This window comes from Sciurus vulgaris, assembly GCF_902686455.1.
Source record: "Sciurus vulgaris genome assembly, chromosome: X".
NCBI lineage: Eukaryota > Metazoa > Chordata > Mammalia > Rodentia > Sciuridae > Sciurus > Sciurus vulgaris.
The window spans coordinates 49,555,971-49,581,938 of NC_136471.1; the positions used below are offsets into that span (position 1 = coordinate 49,555,971).

The 25,968-nt window shown below is 37.4% G+C and overlaps 2 protein-coding genes across 9 annotated transcripts in view; one reads left to right on the top strand and one right to left on the bottom strand.

Annotated features, from left to right (window-relative positions):
• NOX1 (NADPH oxidase 1) overlaps window positions 1-10,723 on the top strand; it is a 33,680-nt gene extending 22,957 nt beyond the window's left edge. For 4 of the 6 annotated variants that reach the window (XM_079124067.1, XM_079124065.1, XM_079124068.1 and 1 more), the window contains one exon: window positions 662-1,858. In XM_079124067.1, coding sequence (XP_078980193.1) covers window positions 662-788 — 127 coding nt within the window. In that variant the 3' untranslated portion in view covers window positions 789-1,858. Of the gene's footprint in view, window positions 1-661; window positions 1,859-9,935 lie in introns of those variants that run through there. The other 2 variants (XR_013761145.1, XM_079124066.1) reach the window with 2 other exon arrangements.
• Window positions 3,710-25,968, bottom strand: CSTF2 (cleavage stimulation factor subunit 2). Of its 3 annotated transcripts, XM_079124064.1 has the most exons (16): window positions 25,832-25,968; window positions 24,697-24,775; window positions 24,178-24,347; window positions 23,442-23,578; window positions 22,697-22,816; window positions 22,271-22,408; window positions 19,465-19,588; window positions 15,770-15,829; window positions 13,002-13,061; window positions 12,717-12,818; window positions 12,212-12,353; window positions 11,288-11,463; window positions 10,732-11,024; window positions 7,119-7,214; window positions 6,214-6,339; window positions 3,710-3,926 (listed from the first exon to the last, which is right to left on the bottom strand). In XM_079124064.1, the coding sequence occupies exons 1-15, from the start codon at window positions 25,887-25,889 to the stop codon at window positions 6,217-6,219; spliced, it is 1,878 nt and encodes a 625-aa protein (XP_078980190.1). In that variant the 5' UTR covers window positions 25,890-25,968; the 3' UTR covers window positions 3,710-3,926; window positions 6,214-6,216. The 3 variants fall into 3 exon arrangements, with proteins under 3 accessions (XP_078980190.1, XP_078980188.1, XP_078980189.1); XM_079124062.1 differs by lacking the exon at window positions 12,717-12,818; XM_079124063.1 differs by lacking the exons at window positions 12,717-12,818; window positions 13,002-13,061.

The following is a 25,968-nucleotide window of genomic DNA, read 5'->3' on the forward strand; positions in this document are numbered from 1 at the left end:
CACTTCAGAAGGGTAAATTTTATGGTATGTGAACTGCACCATAATTAGATTTTATTAAAAAGAGGAGGAAAAAGGTGAGACCCAGAGTACAATTGGAAAGGTTAGCTTTGGCAAGAAAATCACCTCTTCAGTGTGGGAAATTTTGAGGTGGGGATAAGTTCACAGTGAATGGCTTTAATGTCAGCTATCATATATGCACTTGCTGTGTGCTAGGAACTTTTCTAATTGTCTCATTTAATTCTCAAAACAAACCTATGAGATTGGTACTATTTTTATTCCCGTTTTATAGAAGGGAAAGCTAAAACAGAGAGGTTAAGCAACTTGCCTAAAGTCATGCAGGTGGGTTAAATGCCAGAGGTGATTATTTAAACTCGGGTAGATTGGCTCCAGAGTTTCACACTTAACCATTATGTCATATATATTTCTTGTGTGTTTGTGTTCTCAATAACATGGGTAAGGTCTAGCGCTGAGAGTGATAAGGATTGACAGCTTATGTGGGACTTGCAAATGGAAAAGGTTAAAAAACACTTACCATGAAGAATGTGGGAGTCAATGATGGAATTTATGTTCAGTGTTGATGGAGTACCAGAGGCCGTTTCTCCATTTTTGTATCAGCAGCCTTTGCAATATTCTGGCTCTTAAAATTGTTCTATTCACACAGGTCTGTGGTGGGGGTTTTCTTATGTGGTCCTCGGACTTTGGCAAAGAGCCTGCGCAAATGTTGTCACCGATACTCCAGTCTGGATCCTCGAAAGGTTCAATTCTACTTCAACAAAGAAAATTTTTGAACTATAGGAATAAACAGAATAGTTTGCATTTTGTCCCTCTTTTGAATCTTCAGCAACTTACTTTGTCTGGTCAAGTTTGTTCAGTCACTTCATGATAATACTGTGCCTCTCAAGCCTTGACTTGACTCGCTGGTATTAAAAGAAATGCATTCGACTTTGTTGATACTTGAGCTTCAACAACCTAAGAACTTGAGAAGTCAATAATTGCAAAGCCCATGGATCCTTTCTTGGGAAAGTAATTGTCAATCCTGGAAATCCATAACCACCGTGAAGCTTGATAGCAGAGTTTTGGTGGTTGACAAGTTACACTATTTAACCCCTGGTGACTTTATTGATTCCAAGTGTTACCATCTCCTGGACTTTAGTTCATAATCCCCCCTCCCTTCTGCCATTACAGAAGATGTCTAAGTAGGGTGATTTTTTTAAATAAAAATTTATTGAATTAATGACAAAACATAATAACCATAAATAACAATGAACATAAAATTACCAAGAACCCCATCCCCATATAATGCCAACTAGGTACATTGTTACTTTAAATATGATCTTATCCAGTGTGAACAGCAACTTATACTTTTATTTTTGCTTGTCAAAAATGAAGGATTTTCTTTTTGCTTAATGAATGAGTCTGTTACTTTTTCTGGGCTTTCCATTTGGGAAAGAAAACCTTGAAAACGTGATTTGTAAATGAAACTTATAATTCAAAGTCAGCTATACTGTCATTTTGTATTGTTGTATTTAGGAATAATTGGGAATATTTGATCATTATCACGGGATGACTTAGCAGAAGCTCTTTTTCCCCATTTTTGTTAAGGGGGTTTATTAACATCTAATGTAAAAAATAAAGAATGTATAATTTTGATAAAATTTTTTGGCTACTTACTTTTCACTAAAGAATCAACTAATGGACATAAGCAAAATGCCTTTCTTTCTCCTACCAAAATGTTATTTCTCCCATCTACCCAACTTAGGGTACAATGACCACAACTGGCTGAGATGTTAGTTGTCACAGTGAATAACCAGGAGGAAAGAAGCCCCAGGCTTTTAAGAGAAGAAAAATACATACCTCATTGTGCTCAAAGACAATTCAACTCATTATAGATTTATAAGAATGATTCTACTGAATAAGCACTACAGCACCTATTTTTCTACAATTAACTGATCAAGAATGAACAAAAGGTTGTCTCTAATTATCCAGGAACCTCCATGGCTTAGATTAGTAAGATTGCTTTTTTCAGTCACTAGTCTGAACACAATAAAGGTAGGTCATGAACTCATGGTAGCTAAATTGTCATTCATCAGTAAAACATACCAATGAATGTTTCTGTAGGGATAAACTGGAATGCCACTGCTGCTTCCAATTTGTTCATTTGAATTTCAGCTGTCTAAATTAAGTTTAGTAAGGATTTGGGAGCATGTACAATGGAACTTGAAGATATGCTTCCTGATAACTGCTTACTAAGTAATTTAATCTTCAATGACCTTGATTCGAAATCTGAGTTCTTTGAAACTTGAGTTCTTAACAGGAAATGTTTCACTTTTGGTTTCAATGTCTAAATATATTGACATTTTAAGAGACGACAGCTGCCAAAACCAACATATCAAGGACTGACTATTCATGGAAATAGGCAGAAAAATGAATGAAAACAATAAACTCTATGCACAACTAACATTCAAACTGAATTTGGGATATGCAGGATACCCAGAAAGCTCCTCGGCTGTTTTGTGAGGTTGAAATATGAAATATCCAATTTTCATTATAAATGTCTATACATCAGAGTAGAAAATCCCTCAATTTTAATGTCACTCTGAAGTTGATTATCTTTGCACTCTTTTGCTTGACATGTAAGCAATATGCTATTACATTCTTTAAGCCTATGCCAGACTTTTAATTCACCTGACCATAATCCTAACCCAGAGGATAGGATTCTGAGAATATAAATAGGGTCAAAAGTAGTTCCAGTAGAACTTTACTAATTATTAAGGCAACTCTTAACCTCTCAAGGTTGGCCTGATAGAGAGAAACCATGTCCCCCCTCATTGCCATTGTAAGAGAGAGAATACCAGGCAAGGAGAACCATAAGTTAGAGCTAGTGGCACTAAGTATGGTCTTACTTATCTGTAAGGAAGTGGGCAAGGGCAGACCTAAAGGGCAATTTGACTGCTTGTGCTATACATTTGGTCCTCTTAAAATCATTGAGAAGAATGTAAAGTTTTAGGGGTTTCTATGTTTTAAGTTCCCAGAATAATTTGGTTATAGGGTAGGGCAGCAAGTCAGTGATTTCCTGGAAGATAGGATGAAATGTATTTTGTTCATTTGTTTTCTGTTCCATTTTCAATTATCTTGAACATGTGAAAAGCTTGTGACTTTTTAAACTTTTAAAGTTTACTACCTAGACTGAAGAGTTTTAGAAAACACAAGTTAATGTCAACAATCTCTTGTGTTGTCAACATACACTCCAGCTAGTGTCAACACAATCTTTGTCTTAACTCTGAACTATGCATGTTCAGAACTGCTACTGACAAAAAAATTGCATTTTTATATTTGGATTTTTCTAAACTAAACATATTGTTGTGGTAGGACCATTGCTTTGTTGACCTCCTGATCATTTTACAGCTCCATGCACATGCTATTCTCTCCCAGGAATTTTGGAAGTTCTAGAAAGTTTTCAAAGGGCAAAGCCTTTTTCTTGCTGGAAGCAAATTAAACAAAAACTAAGTTCCAGAAAACAATGCTTCTGAAAAATTCTCAAATATCATCAAGAAGAATAAATGGTTATTAACCTAAAGTAAAAAACAGTTATGACAATTTAACATAAAGTACAATGCTGCAGTAAGGGTAGAAAACATAACTACGGTTTCACCCTTGGTAATCAGCTTTTTAAAAGCAAAAAGGTCATGTATATCAACTTGCAGTGTACTAAAATTGTGTTCAAAGTTTATTTCAAGTCACAGAAAATATACAAACTAAGACAACAAAATGAACTGATTTTGTTCTGAGAGAAGGTGATGGGAGTCCTCCACCTGGCACCAAATTGAGTCATTCAAGGGTTAGGATGCAGAAGTCACCTTTTTTCAACATTTCAACAAAATCATGGAATTAAGTTTCCACATTTGTTGCCAGGTATTTTTGAAAACCTGTAGGAAAAAATTGGGAGAGAGCCATTAGGTGTGGAGACAAAGTTCTCTTCCCTAAACATTAGGGGAAAAAAAAAAAAAAAAAAGGCTAGGGGCGGAGAATGTGCATAAGATCAAATTCCCAGGGCAGAATTTCTAGGTGTTTGTCTCCTGCTTCCCACTTCCCCAAAGCAATTATCTTTTGTAGCAGGGTCTCTCTTTCTCTCTCTCTCTCTCTTTTTTTTTTTTTTTGGTACCAGGGATTGAACTCAGGGGCACTCAACCACTGAGCCACATCCTTGGCCCTATTTTGTATTTTATTCAGAGACAGGGTCTCACTGAGTTGCTTAGCACCTTGCCTTTTTTTTTTTTTTTTTTTTTTTGCAGTGCTGGGGATTTGAACCCAAGGCCTTGTGACACCTCGCTTTTGCTGAGACTGGCTTTCAATTCAAAATCCTCCTGCCTCAGCCTCCTGAGCCGCTGGGATTACAGGCATGTGCCACTATGCCTGGCTTAACAGGGTCTCTTAATCTCAGCACTATATTGACATTTTGTGCCAGAGTACACTTTGGTATTAGCAGGTGAGGGGAATGTCCTATGCATTATGGGATGGTCAGAAGCATCTCTGATCTCTACCCACTGAATGCCAGTGGCATACCATGCTCCCTAAAGTTTGACAACCAAAATGTCTCTAGACATTGCCAGAATGTCCCTTCAGAGGCAAAACTGTCCCTAACTGAGAAACACTTATCTCTAATAGTAATAATAAAGAAGCCTATTGGTGACAGCACAGAGGGATCACAACAAGCTAGGTATAGAATAAAAGGATAGCCAATGCTTTGGCCATATTTTGCATAAATATCAGCAGACATAGTAAAACCTTGCCAGCCTAAAATTGCACAATTGTAGTTTCACACACAGGCACAAACTACTGTGGGTTTAAAAAAATGGTGAACACTGTATGAGGTTTGTAGTCTAGTTCAGAGTAATGTACCACTGTCAATTTCTTGGTTTTGACTAAAAGCAAAAAGGGAGGATGTTACCATTGGGGGAAGCTGGTACACAAGGCTCTGCATTTTTTCCCTAACTTCCTGTGAATCCATGATTGCCCATGTTTAATGTGCAAGGCTTTAAATTAGATATCTCATAAGCAAGAATACATAAAGAACTTTCAGAAATACTTCTACCTTCACTAGCCAAAACTGACAATTTTATCACATTGCAGAGAATGCTTCCTTCTTTGGCATAAGTAAATTAGAAAAGTAAATTCCTCCGAATATAATACAGAGTCCATGTTTTCACTGAAGAAAATAGAATGTTTGGAGTATATGGAAAAAAAGTTAAGAAGTGCTGGTCATACCAAAAATCCAAACAGCCATCCATGACAGCTTCCAATTAAAGTTCATTTAGTTTAGATGTTTTAAAGATATTATAAATATGGATTAAAATATATATTTATTAAGACTGCTAATTTTTATAAATGGGTTCACTACTGTATGATAATATATGGATAGAAATTATGATACAGATGAGGTAAAAAGAATTTCAAAAGGAGACATGCAGCAGATACTGGTACAATGTGATCTTTAAATTATTTTGAAAATAGAATTATTTATGAGATTCAAAAATAAAGGGGAAATTTTTAAAAAGAAACAATTCCTGTATATTGAGTTAGATCATATGATTATTTATGAGGCATCTTACCTGAGACCTTTTTACCTAACTGATGAGCAAGAAAAATAAGGGTGGCAGTGTACAGCAATGTCCAAAATGTATAGAACTGATGGTGATGGTGGACATTTACTACCTTAAATATAAAGTAATATTTTAACATCAAAATATTCATTAAAAACAATTACTGGAAACTAAAATAGTTCTACATTTTATTTAAATGCCTTGTATTGCCTTCATTATGAAGGCACAGTTTGAAATGAAATAATACAACTGATTTTGGAAGGATACACACGAAACTATATTGAGAAGTTCTGTTTGGGGAATGACATTGAGGAAGCAGGGTTTTGTACTTTTAACTTTCTATACTTCTCTATCTGATTAATTTTGTTAAACTGATCATATATTACTTTTTTTTCATTTGGAAAAGTTAAAAAAATATTCTAAACAAATCAACAACTGAAGAAATGCTCTATGGTTTTACCCTATCCCCAGAGCACTGACTACTAAAGGGTAAGGAGAGTCTACTTAAGAGGACCGAGGGCTCCAGAGAGAACAATCTCTGGTTAAGTTTGAAAGTATATACTCTAAATATACAAGGAGATAATCCTGCTCAGTTGGAATGAAGTTTGCTCACCTTTCAAGGTGCTCCAGTGGATTTCTGTATTTGTTCCTTTAAGATTAGAATACTCTGCCTTTGCTCAGGAGGGAGCATGGCAATCTGGTCTGCAGTAAGTTGAAGAACTTGCATAATTAAAGCAGCCTGTGCAGAGGAAAAGAAGGTAGTGAGTTTCAGTTATGGCAACTAAAAAACAACAAAAACTACTACCAACTTCTGTCTAAAAAGCTACTGTAGTGGAATATGAAGCAAATGGAAAAAGGGAGGATCTTTTACACACAGAAAACAAACAGCAGGCCAAAAAGGAAAAAAAAAATCTGGTGAGAAAAGGCGAAATGAAAAGAACAAGTATAAATTAAAATACCTAAGATTAGATGATTCAAAACAGACACTTTTATGAACTCAAAGTTCCTGCAGACTAAGATGGTATCTAAGAACCCTGGGAATTCTTCAGTTTTTAATTGTTTTGAAAGTCTCTCTTATTCAAACGTTTTCCCTTTCCATTGGACATGAGCTTCCCACAATGACTAAATATATATATAAAAAAAGACATACTTGTGGGGAATCTGCTAGTGTTTTTAGGGATGAAGTAGAAAGGGGAGGAAGAAAAGGGTTTGGGTTTCCAGTTCAATGTGGCCTACACACACACACACACACACACACACACACACACACACACACAAAATCTGCTAGTGGTAGATGAGTCTGAAATGTAAGATAAGCTGCCATTTATATACATTTGAAAACTTTAGAACCAGGTCCACAAATTTTCAGGCAGTAAGTCGGAAGAGAGTTCTAAGTTAGGGTAAACATCACCTCCAAAGGGACTTTGAAGACCCAGGATCGCCACATGGTAACTGTGAAAAGAGGAATCAAAAAGACTAGATTTGTGCATAAGGAGGAAGTCAGACAGTGTTGCTTACCTTCTCATGATCCTGTGGTGTGACCTGGTTCTGCCCAGGACTAAAGCCACCAGGCTGGCTTCCACCTTGCATGCTTGCTCCTTGCATGACTGGAACCTATGTGCACAGAGAAAATAGAGATTTTTTTTTTTTTTTTTTTTTTTTTTTTTTTTTAGAATTCCTGACATATAGTGAACTCAAATACGGTAATGGCAGTGTGAAAAATTAGGATATCTCTACTGATAGGAATAAAAATAAGCAAATGACTCTGAATCAGTTTCTACTACTAGCAATGGCAGAAGGCAGGGTTTAGCCAGAAATCAACTAGCAAGTTAGACATACTTACAACAGCTCTAGCATCATCAACAAACACCACACAGCGCAAGTGGATACCATCACACTAAGCAAATTCAGCCAAATAAGCAGAGGGAAAATTGTGAGCATTCTGCAAACTAGTGCTCAGAGGAAACATGAAAGCCAACAGATTCTAGAGATAATGTATGCTGGTCCACTGGGGAAGCTACATTCAGAGGGCTACTGCCTACCTCTGGTTCAATCAGACATAGGTAGTTCATCCCAAAGGGCCCTATCCCACAAGTAAGGGAGAGACAATCATATCAGAGAGGCACAAAGAGTTGGGAAGGTCTCTGGGAGAAAGACTATATTAGACCAACAGTTGCTTTTTACAGAGTTCCATAGAGAACATGCAGCATATGCGGTCCTGCTTAATAGAGACCAAGAAATACAACTGACCTGAGTAAAAGAACAAAGTATAAGATATAGCAAACTTATTGGTATTTCAGATCTTCAGTGAGTTCAACCCTTTGGAAGATTATAAGAACCCAAGGAAAAAGCCTCTGAGAACCTAGTGTAACTATCAGATGGGCCCTACACCAGAGTTACGTTCACATTCAGGCATTCACCCAGAGCTTAAGTAGTCTTATTAAACACAAATTGTTAATAAACTCATTACCTGCTTCCCCAGCATATTAGAAGCAGCAAAACATAAAAAATATAAACAACTGTTAGGAGCAAATTTATGGCATCAATGTAAAGAACCAGGTGACAGCCTGACAGTGAAGGAGACTAGAAACCATCCAGGAGATAACTATGCTTTATATTACAGCATATGCAAAATAACAGGTCTACTTAATGATGACCCTGAGTAATCAAAATGATTAAATAATACTTTATTATATCCTGTTTTTTATATTTTGTTGAATTAGAAAGGAAGCATGAAGTATACCTTCTTTCATTAAAAGAATTTTAAAATTTGATGGAACAGTTCTATCATCTGGAACATTCACATACATGCACTAACTCATTTCCCAGACAATGGGCAGAAGAAGTATCAGTACAGGTTTGTATAGACTTAAAATATTATCATTGTTCTATTCTTTATTAATACTGAATTCAGAGACTGGTCTGAATCTTAATGATTTCTATAGATCTGAAGCACCTATAATATAATCTTTCTAAAGTTTAGTAATACCAATAATAATTTCAGGTACTTCGATTTGAAATAACCACTCAAAAATGGCCATTTTAAGTTTATAGGGGTACCTGTTTTAGGCAGATAAGTACTAGCAAGAGTAACCATACATCTTCATTTGCCTAAAGCAGTCCCAGTTTAAGTTTTTACCTCAGAGTAAATTATTAACTGTACTCTCTTAACTCTCAAATATGTCCTTCTTTGTATAGTAAATTATATAATCACCCCAGTAATAATAAGCCTTTTACCCACAAGTTTCCAACTGGATGAACTGGAGTAAAATTTTTGAAATCTGATTTAAAATAACAAATTAAGGACATGTTGTTAAGTAAAACAAAAACAAAAAGTACAGTGAGAAGAAAATAAAAACCTATAATATTTATATTTTCTGGAAAGCTACATAAAAATTCTAATAAAAGCAATTATCACAAGCAAGAGAGGCACAGGAGAGGAAGTAAGGTTCTTAAGGCATATCTCTTATAGATGAGTGAATGTATTATATGTATTTATTCATAAGTGAATATATTCATTTTTTTATAGTTTAAAGATTCTTTATAACAATTTCTCTACCTTGGATCTAACTGGCCTCACAGACTATGTTAATAAAAACTACATCAGACTGGGGTGTATAGCTTAGTGGTAGAGCACTTGCCTATGTTTGATACCCAGCATTACAAAAATATAACAAATATAAAAACAAAAAATTCAGTATTACAACTCATGAGTTGAAGCACTAGTGGAAAAAAAAGGAGCAAGATGTTACCCAGAAATGGTCTTTCAACCACTATTTTTCAATGTCTTTAGAGAATTACCAGCAGAACTACATAAATAAGCACATTATGTAGTTATTTGTTGCCTGTCTCCCCAGTTAGTACATAAGCTACATGGGGGGACTTAGTTGTTCATACTGTTATATCCCCAGTACCTATGTTTCATACATAGTAGGTGCTCAATAGATAATAGTTGAATGAATACATAAAATATTTCTATTATGAGGCTACTGATCATAGAGTGAACAATAAAAATCAAGGTCCATTTAAAAGCAAAACTTGAATACGTTTATTCTCCACAGATTAGGAAAACAAATTTTATTTCAAATTAAAGAAGTGTAGATAAGATACCTAACCTACACATATACAGATGCACCAATGTGCAGATAACAGAACAGAGTAGTAGAGGGGGAAAAAACAGTAGGCTCTATTCCTTACTCTACCATTGTTTAGTTATGTGAATTTGGTAAAGTCATCTGAATTTCTGGGCCTCAGTTTTCAAATCTATAAAATGAGAGAACTACATGAAGATGTATTTATTCTGGCTTTAATAACTTTCTTCTCTCTCTCACACAGACATATACATGTGGAGGAAGATATATAAACATGAAAGAGGAGAGAAATACAAAGAAGAACGAAGAAAAAGGAAGGTGCAGGGGCTACAGGCAAATGGCATATAAAAACTCAGGGAAGATACATATATACCACTTGCCCACAATCAAATGTGAATGAAGAGGGAGGAAAGAGATAACCGCAGAGCACCACACACACACCTGGAGAGTCAAATAAAGAAGAGACAAATTTTAAGGTGATCATTAGTGAATTGCCTTTCCTACCCATGCCCATTTATTTAGGCTATGTGATGACAATAATTAATACAGGTTTCTGCATATTTAAGATTAACAAAATGACCACTGCTCTTCATATGCTTTAACCCAGTGGTTCTTAGTAAGGGTTGCATATCGAGAGTCATTTGGGGGAGGTTTTTCCAAGTCATCCATGCCCAGATCCTACTAATAAGACATGCTGAGAATTAGACCTGGGCTGAGATCCAGGCAAGCATATTTTGGAAAAAACTTATATATGATGTTGGTTTGTACCCCCAGTGAAGTATAGTCCGACTCCTAAATTTTCAGGGTCTCTGCTCTGAATGGAATAGTTACTGAAATTGTAGGACAAGATTGTTCTTTTGGATTATAATTCTGGTGGCCAGAAAAATCCCTTGCCTAACAGACAAAGTGTAGGGAGATTTTAGTCTTCCTTCTCTAACAAGCTAAGAAAAGTTCAAGCCAGAAGGCAGTAATATAGGGCTCAATAACCAATTCCTGAATAGATCAAGATTTCATACAGGTGCTAGAAGTAATATGCATACCTGTCTGGATCCCTGGGGGCCAACCCCCCCCATGTTCATTGGATTAGGACCCTGGATTCCACTAGGCATAGGTCCTCTAGGGCCAGGCACTGGGCCCCTGGTATCCATGCCCCTGGCCTCCATTCCCCGGACTTCCATTGCACGGGCTTCCATTGCACGGGCCTCCATGGCACGGGCCTCCATGGCACGAGCTTCCATTGCACGGGCCTCCAATCCTCTAGCATCTAATCCTCTTGCCTCCATTGCTCGGGCCTCCATCCCTCGTGCATCTATTCCTCGGGGGTCTCTTCCACCTATAAAGTTGAAAATCAATGTGCAGTTCACCTGTATTGTAAGAACAATTCTAGAAAAGACAGAAATCTATTCCTCTACTCACATCTCCCCTCAACTGAGATTGTTGTCTCCCCCTAGTTTCTTGGATTTGCAGATAAAACTTAAAAGATTCTTGCCAACTCAATTGCCCTAGCAGTCTTTATCCCAGATTAGAAAGAGAGATAGCTGAGTTCTTTATCAATCCATGACTAGCAGTTAGCCTTGTGATGTTAACTACCCTTACCTCTGCCATCCAAGGGTGGACCCCTCTGATCTAGCATGGGTCCTCTTGGCTCAGCCATTAGAGGTCTGGGCTCAGCTAATGGCCCTCCTCTCATCTCATGTGGGGGTGGTCCACGGCCTTCATGGCCAGGAACATGGTGCATGGGTGGACCCTGATGAGGTGGTCCCAAGTAACCTCTAGAGATGGAAAGAAATATATTTCAAAACATAACAACAGTAAAGTGTCAATAGAAGATCAATAAGTAAATATCAAACAAAGAACTGATGCAAACCTTAGTGGATATTCATTATAGACATAACAAATATGCAACATAGTGCTTAAGAACACAGGTTCTGGACTGTATGGGTTCAAATCTAGGCTCTATCATTTATGAGTGGTATGATGTTGGGCACATGTACTTTTCTATGCCTTGTTTTCTTCATCTATAAAATGGGACTAAACATATTCATCTTCTAGAATTGTGTGGATTAATTAATTAATTGCAGGGCTGGGAAATGAACCCAGGGCTTTGTGCATGCTAGGCACCTGCTCTACCACCAAGCTATACATCCCCAGCCTCGGTTGTGTGGACTTAATGAGATAACCGAAGTAAAGTACTCAGAGCAGAATCATAGGTATGATCCCCATTAACATCAACTACTACTATTATTGCTATTAATAATATTAATACCACCACCACAAGTTTTCCCTGCTCAGGTATGTGTACTAGAATTTCCAATTTCTGAATATACAGTATTCATGATTAGTTCAAAATTACATACTCAATTACACAGTTTTGCCTGAGTATAAGTGCTTAGTCTTGGATAGTGGCTATGTTTATCTTTTGAAGTGGGCAAACAAGTACAACTGGTGCAGAAAGACTTTGTTCTCAAAGCAAGGGGAAATCCTGGCTTCATATCTGTTTCCTTCTATATCAACACTTACCTAGGTTCTACTTCTCCAGTTACAGAAAGTAAAGTGCCGCCCCGTGGGTCATTTGGAGCATCTCCTAACAGACCTCGAGGAGTTGGGACATTGGCAGGCAAGGATCCCCGCTGCATAGCTGCCCTGGGGTCTTGCATCGGCACTGACAGGGAAACAAACGGGGAGTTACTGCTGTGAAGGACATATAAGGAAACAAGAAATGACTCTATATACCACTGACAACATAATTCAGACACCTTAGAGTGGGTGAAACCTCACCACAGCAGAATCCTCTTGCAGCTCAAGAACAGAAGCAGGGTGTAGGCAGAATCTGTGCCATGTCAGAGGTATGGATGGAATTATATAAAGAGCAAACTGGGGAGCAACCTGCCAAGGACTAGCACTGCAACCTGAAGAAACTTATGCTCCTGGTTTTCCTTCTAATCAATCTTAGTTCAAGGACCAGAGTCACAAAAGAGAGGTAGGGTCTTGGCATATGTGAACACTGCCATGGCTCTGCAAGAACCCGCTGTCTCCTTACAGACTGCTATTCCATCCAAGCCTCCTGACACCAGTAGGGAGGGAGTACAGCCTCGGACAGATGCCCATATCATCCATGTTCTCTGCCCTGTGTGAAGAGGTCAATCTTAGGCTTGTGGCCTCAATAGGAAAAAATTAAGAAAAACAAAAACCCAAAAACACTACCCTTTTGGGTTCTGAACGTGAGGATGACTGCCAAGCAGCTCTTTTCCTCTCAACGTCCCACCCTGAACACCACAAGCAAAAGGAAACCCGCAGATACAATGGGTACCTTGAACTCGCTCAATTGATGCAGGCCCGGCGGGTCCCACGGGCGAGTGCTGTAGGGTTCCTAGGTAAGCAGTAAGTTCAAAAGGAGAAAGAGCAGACACTTAAAATAGCTTGCGCGCGCACACCCACACACGCGTGCGCACAGAAACATACACATATGCAGACTGGAGATCTAAGTTAAAAAGCCAAGAGTTTATAGCGTACTTTGCCCCAAGCTACAAAATCTTCTTAAGTAACACTAGTTCCTCTGGGTATGTGAAAAAGTACCACTTTGACCAGGCAGTTTCCCAAAGGGAAACCACAGGTCACTGGGTTTTATCTGGGCAGTAATAACCAGTGATTTTTTTTCAACTTCTCCTTCCTCTTATTATGTTTTCCCCATATTACCTATGGCATTATTACAAAAAAAAAAAAAAAAAAGAGAGAGAGAGAGAGAGAGAGAGAAACTAACCCAGAACAAAACAAAATATAAAAAGGATATTTTTGAATCTCTTGTTAATCAAAGAACGTTATATTTTCAGAGGTAAAACATGAACGAATCTGGAAGGCAATATTTATTCTGGGAGGCTATAACAGAAGTGAGTAGTACTATTTTTGTCATATCTTAAAGCACAAAATTTCTGCTATCAAAATATTATTAAATGGGGAAATTGCAGTGCATGAATTTTAGATGAGAAAAGAGAATACCACTCCACATGAAATAATCTGCTACAAGTTGTTTTTATTAAAATATTTTTTTATTTGTCAGGGAACCTTTATTTTATTCACTTATATGTGGTGCTGAGAATCAAACCCAGTGCCTCACACATGCAAGGTAAGAGCTCCACCAGTGAGCTATGATCCCAGTCCCTGCAGCAAGTTTTGGATAATAAACATGACAATAGCAAAGACTAACGAGATAAGAAGGGTACCAACAGGAAACAAAGGTAAACAAAAAAGTATCTCAAACATCTGTCTCCTTTTACAACTACAAATGTGCAGAAGAAGCATGGATTGCAGGAAAAGTGAGACAATCTGGGCACAAATGAGAGTTTTGCTTCCTCTGCTGGGCACAAAAGGAAACTATAAAAGAAATCTCACTTTATCGCTTCATGAAGATATCTTTGAAATACCCTTAAAATGTGAGTTGTTTTCCTATGTTAGTTTTTTACCAGAAAGATGAAGATAAATGTAACAAGAAGGCACATCATGTGGAAGTATGCATTAAATAGCTAAAGCTTGATTGATTGATTAATGGCTCAGGGAAAGGTATACATATGACTAAAACCCTAATCCCTTCTCATTACTGCAAAAATACCCTGGGGTACAAACATGCTCTATTGATGGTGGTGAGGTGGGGAGACACAACAGTGCAAAAGCATGGGATGCTTAGAAAAGATTTAGTATTTGGTCAGGAGTTCATCCTGCTGTTAGACATGACATCTCATGAAAAGAATTATTAGTTTTATCACTTTAACCACCAATCCCAGCAAACAAACCATTGACCTATATCTTACCATTCGGCTTTTCATTTATTTTTTTTGGCAGGGGAGGGATACTGGGGATTGAACCCAGAGGCACTTAACCACTGAGCTACATCCCCAGCCCTTTTTGGTATTTTTTTTAGAGACAGGGTCTCGCTGAGTTGCTAAGTGCCTTGCTAAGTTGCTAAGGCTGGCTTTGAACTGGAGATCCTCTGCCTTAGCATCCTAGGCTGCTGGGATCACAGGTGTGTACCACCACCCCCAGCACCATTTTGCTTTTTAAATGACCGTGTGCTCAGAAAAAAAAAAAACTTAAACTTCTCTATGCTAGAACAAAGCAATCTTTTCCCATTACAGTGACCCAAAGAATAAGAGTAGAATACAATGAAAAATATTTTTGGAAGTTAATAGAGGTAGTGTGAAATGAAAGGAAAAGGATAGATTTTGAAGTCGGATATTTCTCAATCTTAGCTCTGCCATTTACTAATTGGAACAGAAGAAGAGAGCATCAAATCTGGTCCATAATACTTAGACATCAGTATTTACTTACCTTGTCCTCTTGAGAAACTTTAAAAACTCTGAACTTCCATCTCTTCACCTGTAAAGCTCAGGTGCCACCACCCAACTCACAAGGGTGTTTATGAAAATCAAAGTACCTGGCATATAGTATGCCTTTAGTTCCTTTTCTTTTCTAATCTCTCCTCCTAAACTTTGTTTTCAACTGAGCTGCTGCATTTTCTTCTTCAAATTTCAGTAACATGGAGAAATAATGTGGAGATCAGTGTTCCTGCTGCAGTACAATGGATACTTCTCAAGTAGGCTTTATAGACCTATAATTCCCTTCCAGTTTGCTCTGGGGTTTAAATCTAGTCTTCTACCTCCTCAGTAATATATTATAATGCTTGCTATTAAAATTCCTTACTAAGTCAACAGATACCCATAGAGGGAGAGAGAACTCATCAGTGGACTCGTTAGACTACTAGGAAACTCATTACACTATTAAGAATTGATGATGTTTGTAGAGTTGGGTTCTGACTTACTGGGTAGAAAGTCCAGATCAGCTCTGCCCAATAGAAATTTCTATGATAGAAATGTTCTATATCCACAATGTCCAGTGCAGTATCCATTAGCCACATGTGGTTACTATGTGCTTGGAATGTGAGTAGGGTGATTAAGAAGCTGACTTTTAAATTTTACTTAATTTCAATTAAGCTACTGGTGATTAGTGGTTGCTATATTAAGATAGTGCAGATATGAAACATTTCTAAGGTCAGTCCATATTAATTAGGAATTAATATTTACTTACCTTGTCCCCGCTCTATGGACACTGGTCCACTTCCTGGCATTCCAACCTGGGCCTGCATTCCTGGTGGGAAAAAAAAGGGCAGGAAAGGAAAGCACAAATTAGAGGACAGTGGAAAAAATTGGAAGAGTGGCTGAGTTTACAAATTTTCTCATTCTGCTTCACAAGGAGAAACCTACAAAGGAAGATGGAAACTACCACTCTACAATGCAGCAAGAACGAAGATGGGGTTAGTATACTTCATGCTTCAGTGACAGAAAGGTGAGTTCAGTTAGAATGCTTCATCTCACTGGTTACCAAAATTGTGGCAAAAAGCTCTTCTGTAATACAGGAAAACATTGCCACTTACCCATAAACCTCCTCTCATGGGAGGCAGTACTCTTCCTGGAGTATTCTATAAATGTGTGGGTATATTATTTCAGTTGTGACAAAGATTTTGGGGGGGCACAGCTGGCATTGAATGAGAAGGTGCCAGGGATATTAGATGTCCTGCAATGTATGACACAATCCCACAAAATCAAGAATTATCATGTCTTATAAATTTTTTAAATGTCTCACTGAACATTCACACAAATGAAAAACCATTTATAGCCACCTGAACCTAGAACCTCAGTTTGTTTTATTTGTAAACACAAAGATTCTTTGCACCGTTTTAATGTACATACACTGAATTTTCTAGAAATGCAATTACTGAGTAAATTATGGATACTGCAATTTGTTTTCAGAATTTTATTATTAAGTTTGCACTACTTCAGAAAGTTATATTACCAATGTCAATAGTCCTTATGGCATTCTGAGTTGCCATTCCACCAAAAAAACCCCAAACCAAAAGACCATGCTTATATCTATCTCCATTTTAAGTTTTTACATTCATGGCATAGATGTAAGCATCTGACTACTACATTTTATATTCTAGTGTAACTGTGCCTGAACACTTGCACATTAAATTATTTTAATTATATATTAATGTCCTTTTACTTCTCTTCAATATTATAGGGCATTATACTAATTTAAAAAATCATGTTACATAGGTCATATCATCTGTGCATTTCATTTCAGGATAGTAAAGTCACTGCAAAATAATATGTTATGGTAAGGAGACTCTAATAGGGTCAAGAACCAAGGGTCTACTCTAATTTGTTGGGGTATAATGACTGTTACACAAAGAATAATCATGTACTACAAGTCCTTGTCTGTTCCCTTCAACGTAACAATAATCCTCTTTTCCTCAAAGGAGCAATATATGCTGTGAGTGGGAAGAAAAGACAAGTTGATGTTTGCAGTTCATTAATACTTCCCTAAAATAACAAGAACACATCATACTCCTCATTTTCATTTAACAGGCCAAGCACCAAAGAGTTATGGATTAAGAACTTGAAGACCTTTGAAGACCTTAAAGATTCTGAACAAGCAATTTGATAAAATTATTACATTTTCAGGCTTCTTTATCTATAAAATGAATGAGTTGGTCCAAACAGCGGTTCAGAGTGGTACAAAGACCAGCCAGCGTCAGCATCACCAGAAAATTTGTTAGAATGCAAATTCTGGGGTTCCCGTCTCAGATCTATTGGGTTAGAGTCTAGGGATGAGGACTCGCAATCTGTGTTTTTTAAGTGCAAGCAGGTATATCCAAGTTTGAAAACCACTGGTCTAAATGATTTCAAAGCTCCCTTGGAGATGTAACATTCTATTCTACTCCTTCTATCCAGACCAATCTCTAAAACAATATAAGAATTTAGGATTTAAGGAAAGTGATAGCAGAAGGCATTAATTGCCTTTCTCATATTATACATTATCACATAATGGTGCTTTGATTTATGTGGGTTACATTCCCAGAAGTAGAACTGATGGGTCAAAATGTGTGTTAATTTCTAATGTTAGACTACTTCAAGAAAGAAAGGCTGAAAAACTTCATAATTCCACCATCAATGTTTAAGTACCACTTTCTCCACCAAAATTAAGTGTCAACTCTATTTGAGATTTGCTAGTCAGATGGGTTTAAGGGGAATCTCATTGTTAATTTGTAATCTTTTAACAGTAAATAAATCTGTTTCTGTTGGCCATTTGGTGCTGCTTTTCTATGCATTTTTTCCTACGTGTTTTCTTTGTGTACTTTTCTATTAGGTTGTTTCCCCACTTCTCATCAATTACCAAAGAACTCTATATAGGGTATCTCAAAAATCTTGACAAAGTTTTAGCTTGGAGCCATCCTCAGCAACTTAGTGGGACCCTGTCTCAAAATAAAAAACACAAAGGGCCTGGGGGTGAAGCTCAATGGTGGAGCACTCCTGGATTCAATCCCAAGCACCACAATCAATAAATTTTAAAAAATAATAAAAAACTGGTTCTATGGTCATTTGGAGTGGGGAGTATATTTCTGTAGTCAAAAGATATAAGCTTCCCTCTATGTATTAAGAAGAGCTTATTATTTAATTTCTCTATCAGCAGTTATTTTTTTGTTTAGTAGAACAATGCTACTCAGTGTGGTCCACAAATGGTGATCTATAATCCAAAGGCAACCATTTCATGATAAGGTTAAATATAGAAAGGGAGAGCAGACATTTAGAAATTTCTAGAGCAATTTGACATTGCTGTCACATCCCAAGAGTGTGATCAATTTACCTGTCTCACTGGGTATAGGTCAGTCTGAGTGTTTACCAATTCATGTAATGAGATGTATGTCTTGGACTACGACCTTTTTATGTGCAGTAGGACCACATTCCTAAATTGTGGTGATATTTTAAGGTAAGTATAAGACATAGAATCCATTACTTTCATAGAAATAAAATCTAATTATAACTGCTTTAGGATACAGTGGATAAAAATTTTGAGTTTGCTAAAATTTCTTTAAAAATTTCCTATTCCTGTCACCTTAGTTCTTGGAAGAATTTAGATTTAAATCATTTCCCAGGAATACTGTTGCAGTCAATCTAACCCAGATTAGATAACAAATTTACTTGCATAAAAAACAGTACTGAGGGCTGTGGTTGTGGCTCAGTGGTAGAGTGCTTGCCTAGCACATGTGAGGCTCTGGGTTTGATCCTTAGCACCACAAAAAAACTAATAAAGGTATTGTGTCCATCTACAACAAAAAAATTCAAAGAAAACTTTGCTCTACTATTGAACTACCTTCCCTGTCCTTACATTTCTTTCTTCTTTTTGTTACTTGGTTTGAATGTATTTTATGCCTATTTTCTTCATGAGTTTAACCTAATCTAAAAATTTTGGGGCTTCAATGGGAGAGTTTGGTCCGTTTGCATTTGCCAGAATAAAGACTGTAGTAGTTTTTAGTCCTCCCATCTTATTTTACATTCATTATTTACTTCACATTGCCCTTTCTGTTTTTCCTTTTCTCTATTTTTGCCAGCTCAAATTAGTTTCTATTCATTCAATCTTCTTCTCCTTATTCTGGATGTTTCTGTATACTTTTTTACTTTTCTAGCCCCTTTCCCTGCTCTCATAGTCAAACACAGAATTTGTATATAAGAAATCACTTAGGGCTGAGAGTGTAGCTCAGAGGTAGAGCCTGACTAGGCATTAGACCTTGGGTTCAATCCCCAGCATGTGTGTTTGTGTGATACATATGTATGTGTGTGATATCATGATTCTATTATCAAATAATTGGCTATATTGCAGCTGTTGGTAAGACAAAACTTTAGCAAAGTAACAAGATGGTGAAGATTCTAAATGAGACTTACCTCCAGGAGCTAAGGAACCGGGGCCAGGTCCTGTTACAGCAGTTGGTATCTGACCTGGTGCTGGAACTCCACCTTGCATAGAAGCTTGCATCAGAGGAGGTGCGCCATTGACATGCATTCCACCCTGATCAAGAGAAAAACCAAAGTAGGTACATGCCTCTGTGGATTCTCAATACTTGTAAGTTTACAATCTTAAAGACCTCTTCAAATTGATATCCCAAATATTCTATCAAACCCCTTTTCTGTATAGCATGTCTTATGTGGCATTAGATTTATCACACATTTTCAATTTCACAGAAGCCAAGTTGTGATACATGCCATGAATTTTGTTATGTGTAATGGAGCATAACCTCAATGTAGAGGTGGACAAATTATCTGTGTGGCAAGGCAGCATATAGCAGCAATTTTTTTTTTGTAGTGCTGGGGATTGAACCAAGGGCCTTATGCTTATGGGGCAAGCACTCTACCAACTGAGCTATCTCCCCAGCCCTAGCAACTATTCTTGACTTCATGACTGAGGCTTAGCAATAAGAGTTGAAATAAAAAAGTATTTGAACCCAAGAAGACAAAGAAGGGGCTAGGACTTTAATTTTAAAAAGTGGTAGTTCACATTTTAAAAGTGAAAATAATTTTCATTTAACTAAGCTTTTCTTACTCTTGTTCTTGGACATAATTCTGGTTTGAGGGCAGAGGGAGGAATATGAATTTTTCATCTGAGAATTCCCTAGAGAACTGAGTCCTTTGGAACAGAATAAGTTCAATAAGAATAAAAGTTATTAGAAATAAAATCACATACACAGTAAACACAAACAAAACTAAAACAGAAGAAAGGAAACTGTATAGGTAGGTGGTTAGGAGAAAACAGGCTATGAGGTCAGACAGGACAAAGTTTAGAACCTGCATTTGCTGCTTAAAACTCTGTTCTTCGATCATTTAACCTCTCTGGGTCTTAGTTCATTTCCTTTCATCTTTGAAAAACTATCTATTTAGAGAAGGGGCTGGTAAACTGTGACTCATGGGTCAAATCTGGCTAACTGGTTTTATAAAGTTTTACTGAAACACAACCACATATACTTTTTTACATTCTGTTTTTGGCTGATTTCACACTATTATGGTAGTTGTGACAGAGTCTATGGCCTGTAAAGTCAAACATGTTTGCTATCTGATCATTTATATTAAATCTATGCCAACCCATGCACTGTAACTTTCAAGGATTCATCCAGGTTGTTTACCTCTGCCAATCTGATAGGTGAAAAATAGTAGCTTCCTGTAGTTTCTATATACATTTACCCATTTTTAGACTGAACACTTTCATGTATTTATATTTCCATTGTTTATGTCCACTGCCCATTTTCCTAGTAAATTATTTGCAATTTTCTTACTAATTCATACAAGTCCTTTTTTGGTTTACTATGAAAAATTATAGATATAACCACTCATCTTAGGAAATAAATTATATACACAAACAAAATCTATATGGTCTTCCCCAATTTCACCTAAGAACCCTGTCTTCTTAGATAACCACTAAGAATTCTCATAGATTATTAAAAATTTTATATGAATCATTACATACTGAATATATTGTTTGCATCTCACTCAATGTATTTTTGGGATTTATGAAGACACGTATATCCCACATTTTGGGAATGTTTCCACATTATATGGTGTTATGTTTTTGAGTTATCTGTGTTGATACCATGTGTTCTAGTTCATCTTTTTATTTTTTATTTTTTGGTACCAGGGATTGAATCCCATGGCACTTAACCACTGAGCTATATCCCAAGCCCTTTTTAAAATTTTATTTTGAGACAGGGGCTTGCTGAGTTGCTTAGGGCCTTGCTAAGTTGCTGAGGCTGGCTTTGACTTGAAATCTCCTGCCTCCCAAGCCACTGGAATTACAGATATGTGCCACTGTGCCCAGTTCTAGTTCATCTAATGCTACATGGAATGAAATTCTTGAAAGTCGTTCATGTTATAATATGTGGTTTAACTGTTTAAAGTATTTCATGGGATAAATATACCACATAGTTTTCATTCTTCCACTGATTTACATTTAGGATGTTGCCAATTTCCACTAGTATAAAGTAGCAATAAACATTTTTTAACATATCTATGGACTTTAATCAAATAATTTGCCTCTTGTCCATTTATGATTGGCAAATTCTTTCTCCATTTTGTCATCTGTATTTGATGTTTACTTCACATCCTCTATACAGAATTTTTTCAATTTTTTAAAATTTTTTTTCGTGTGAGTGGACACAATACTTTTACTTTATTTATTTATTTTTATGTGGTGCTGAGGATCAAACCCAGGGTCTCACATGTGCCAGGCAAGCACTCTACCACTGAGCTACAGCCCAAGCCCCAATTTTTTCAGTTTTTAAATGTTATCAATTTTGTTATGGATTCAAGGTTTTGTGTCATGGTTGGAAAATTTTACTTTTTTAATCTGGAAAAAGATTTAAATACTAGTGCCTACCTTATACAACTCTTATGAGGACTAAATGAGATAATGCACATGGAATAACAAAGTGCCAACCACAAAGCCAGACATGCATCTACACATTTCTTGTAAGTTAGCTTATAAGAAAAGGGCATACAGGAAAAATCTCTTTGTTTTACAAACTTGGAACCAAATCTATATTCAGTCAGATGTCATGTGCTCTGCAACCTGGAAACTGCTTTTATGTCTGGAAGTTAAAATTATCATCTCTGGTTTTTGACCATTCTTCTTTCAACATATTCTCCTAAAAAGAAAATGAGATTCTAAGACAGATAAAATAAAGGGAAAGGGGCAAAGCCCTACCAAAGTCTGGGCCTGAGGGGCCTGAGGATTCTGCTGGTTCATTGGCACATTGGATCCTGAGCCAGGACCAGCACCATGGACTGGCTGAGGGTTGCCTGCAATCAGCGTTGGGATATTTGTCTGGCGATGTAGAATTTTCTAAAAATGAAAAGACAAACCTATGAGCTGTCTGTTTAATAAAGCAATCAGGTAATTCCTAACCCACTCAAGGTTTATCATGCCATTTATTTTTCTTTCTTTTTTTGGTACCAGGGATTGAACCGAGGGATGCTTAACCACTGAGCCACATCCCCCGCCTTCTTTCTTTCTTTTGTAGTGCTGGGGATCAAATCCAGGGACTCACGCATGTTAGGCACACTCTCTAACACTAAGCTACATTCCCCAGCCCTACCCTATCATTTCTATAAAAGAACCAGAAGCACTCACCAGGGCAATCTCTGGGTCCACAATTCTCATCACTACCTGTGCTTGCAGCAAAGCATAAGCCAGTTGTGGGTTTTGAAGCAACATGTTCCGTGCTTCCTGGGGACTATTCTGGACACAGAGCTGAAAAGATAAGCAGATTCATTCATTATCAAGTTAAATACTATCTACTTAGAAACTGATGGTGATTTAGAGTTTGTGTATTACATCTGAGAAATGTAATACTCAAGGGGCTCTTAAATTATCATCAGTTTTTACATGGCACACAAAATCTTAGCAATGGCAGGAAGAGGCATTTCAAATACCAAAATACTGTCATTTAGGAAAAAGCTGCATTTTTAATATCTGTGTCTGATATCTATGGGGGCTACAAAAAAACAAGCTGGATTATTTGGGTAGGTGTGCTTTTATAGAAATAGAAAGCTCTTGGCACAAAATGTAAAGTATATTGTTCACACATGAAATATTGAAGGTGTGGGGCTGGGATTGCAGCTCAGTGGTGGAGCGCTTGCCTAGCATGTGTGAGGCACTGGGTTTGATTCTCAGCACCACATATAAATAAATGAATAAAATTAAGGTCTATCAACATCTAAAAATATATAAAAAAGGAAATATTGAAGGTGTAAGAAATAGTACCTAAAGGCACAAATTCTACTTGAGCTCAGGAACTATTTCCATTAAATTACCAATTAACTCCTTAAAAATCTGAGGCAAATTGCTTTACTCATAACCCAATGCCTCCTCTTACCTTCATTTGTTTCATCAGCTCAAACATCTGCTCTGGTGGAAGACTGGCAACTGCTTTGCTAATAGACTCAGGGGCATCTTCAGGACTGATGGTCTCTCCATAAGGTGACTCAATGACAGGGGCACCAGTGCCAAGGCCTGATCAGAAAGAAAGTACAAGAAAGGGAAAAAAATCACTTCAAGTATCTATTTTTTACGGTTGCTGTGAGAACCAATAGATAAATTTTCTAGAGCTGAGAAATAAATGATGTGAAAGTCTCTTCTAAATTTTCTGTGTTCTCAGAGGACGGCTGGGAGCATGACCACTTAGATGGTCAATGTTAAGGAATCAGACATACTGACTTCTTTCAAAAGAAAAAGCTTTAAATAGATAAAGATGTTAATTTCAAGATAGAATTCCTGGATCTATTACCTCATAAAAAAGCCAAAATATGCCTCGTTACCTCTAGCAGCTATAGATCTGGCAACATCGTCATAGGAGTGATTAATGACACAGAATAATTAATGGCTTGGTGGACCTGAATTCGTCTCTAACTGGAAATTAACAGAAGGATTTCTAAAGTCAACTTTACCTTGTTTCTCAAGACATGTACTTCCCTAATTCAGGCACCTCAGGCTGTCAAGTAAAGCTATGTCACTAACCAATTCAGCATATTCTAAAACATACCATGAATGGAAAAATTTCATTGCTACATATGTATTAACTCATAATGCATACAACCTGGGATTATACTCACTCTTCAGCTCTTCTTTGTTTTTTTCACTGGCGGCATTGTCTACTCGAAGTGCTCTCCCACTGAATTCTCGCCCATTCAGGTTTCGCATGGCACTAAGTGCCGTTTCTTGATCTTGGTATTCGCAGAAGCCATAACCCTTTGGTTTTCCTGTTTCTCTATCATATACCAATCTGGAGAGCAAAACCAAGTATCAGGCACAAATGCTACAAACATACAGGGTTCTTGCTAACACTGCCATGCTTTAATTTGGCCCTCTGTAAGATAAATAGCTTTATAGTGGATTGCCTCATTGAAGTATTTTTAAAGCAGTTGAAAAAAGAAAACCCATATCTTTTAGATAAGAATGAATGTGGATTATATGGAATGTAAATTATGTCTCAATAAAGCTGTTAACAAAAATAAAATGCATGTGAAAATTACCAGTAAAAAGAAAAAAAAAAAAAAAAAACCCTGCCATTATTACTAAAGGCCAAATTTGTGGTGGTTTATAAGACTCTCCCACCAAGAAGAGGATCTCACCTGAAACTAACAACAGGTCCAACCTCAGAAAAGATGTCCTTCAATTGCTCTTCAGTAGCTTCATAAGGAATGTTACCCACTAAGGAACAGATAGCATATTAAAATTGTGGATTTGTAACCTAGATCTTTAACGAGAGAGTAAACAGTAGAATTTCTACTTTCACTGAAAATGCAACGACTGGCTCCAAAAACCTACTTCCACTGTGTTTCTTCAGACCTCTTAACAAGGAAAATAAACGACTGACACTAAATACAAAAAAATGAAGATACTCCCAAAGAGTTCTCCAATGGATCTAACGGTGTTAGATTTTCCTTAACTTTGACAAAAATAAATACTTAAGCATTGGTATGAAGGTCTTCAAGTCTTACCAGTGACTACTAAAAACACATGTCAAAACAGGCACATAATGTCCATATTTCCACACATACACACACTTACAGGAGAATAACCATGAATGGAGTGGAGGAAATTATTCTGAACTGTTTCAACACATTATTTTCAAAAGGTGCTTTAAAATCACCACACGTATTTTTAAAATCATCTTATTCCAGCAGAAAAGATTACTCAGAATAGTTTCAATCCTCTTAAAGATTCCTCGGACAGAGTCTTAATCATTCATTCATTCATTCATTCATTTATTTGCAATCCACCTCAAGATGCCAGATGGCTGCTACAACTATGGATGAACTAAAGTGTTATGGGTAAAAAGCAAAGGATGTAAGTCCTTATTAAAGGGCGGGAAGTGGCCTCAGGGATCTACACTCTCAGCATATACTCTATATTCTGGGATGGAGTGAGAACTACTGAACACTGAGGCAATTTTGCCATGTGCCCTCTCTTCTAAAAAATAACTGAAGATCATGAAGAGGGAAATACATAAAAGATGAAGGCTAGTCTAACTCCCTCAATGATATTGCGGAAAATCTACAAGACCTCAACGGAAGCGGGACATCTTTTTGCTCATGGGTCCACCAGGTTGGCCCCCCACAGGATAGGCAGGGAGCGCTGCATGCCCGACCCAACACCGGCTTTCGTGGCGATCCATGAGGTGGGAGGTGAAGGGGGGCGTTCCTCGCAGCTCCCCTGCCTCTTTCTGTCCCTCCCTGATGCTTGGTTCCACCGAATTCCTCTCACCGAATACAGAACGTAGAGAACGATCCACCGCAGGGTCTCTCACAGTCAAACCCGCCATCGCTATCTTCCGGCGGCTTCCGGTGCGCCCAAACACACTTCCGAACGGCGCGTGAGCCCAGCGCCGACCACGCTTCCGT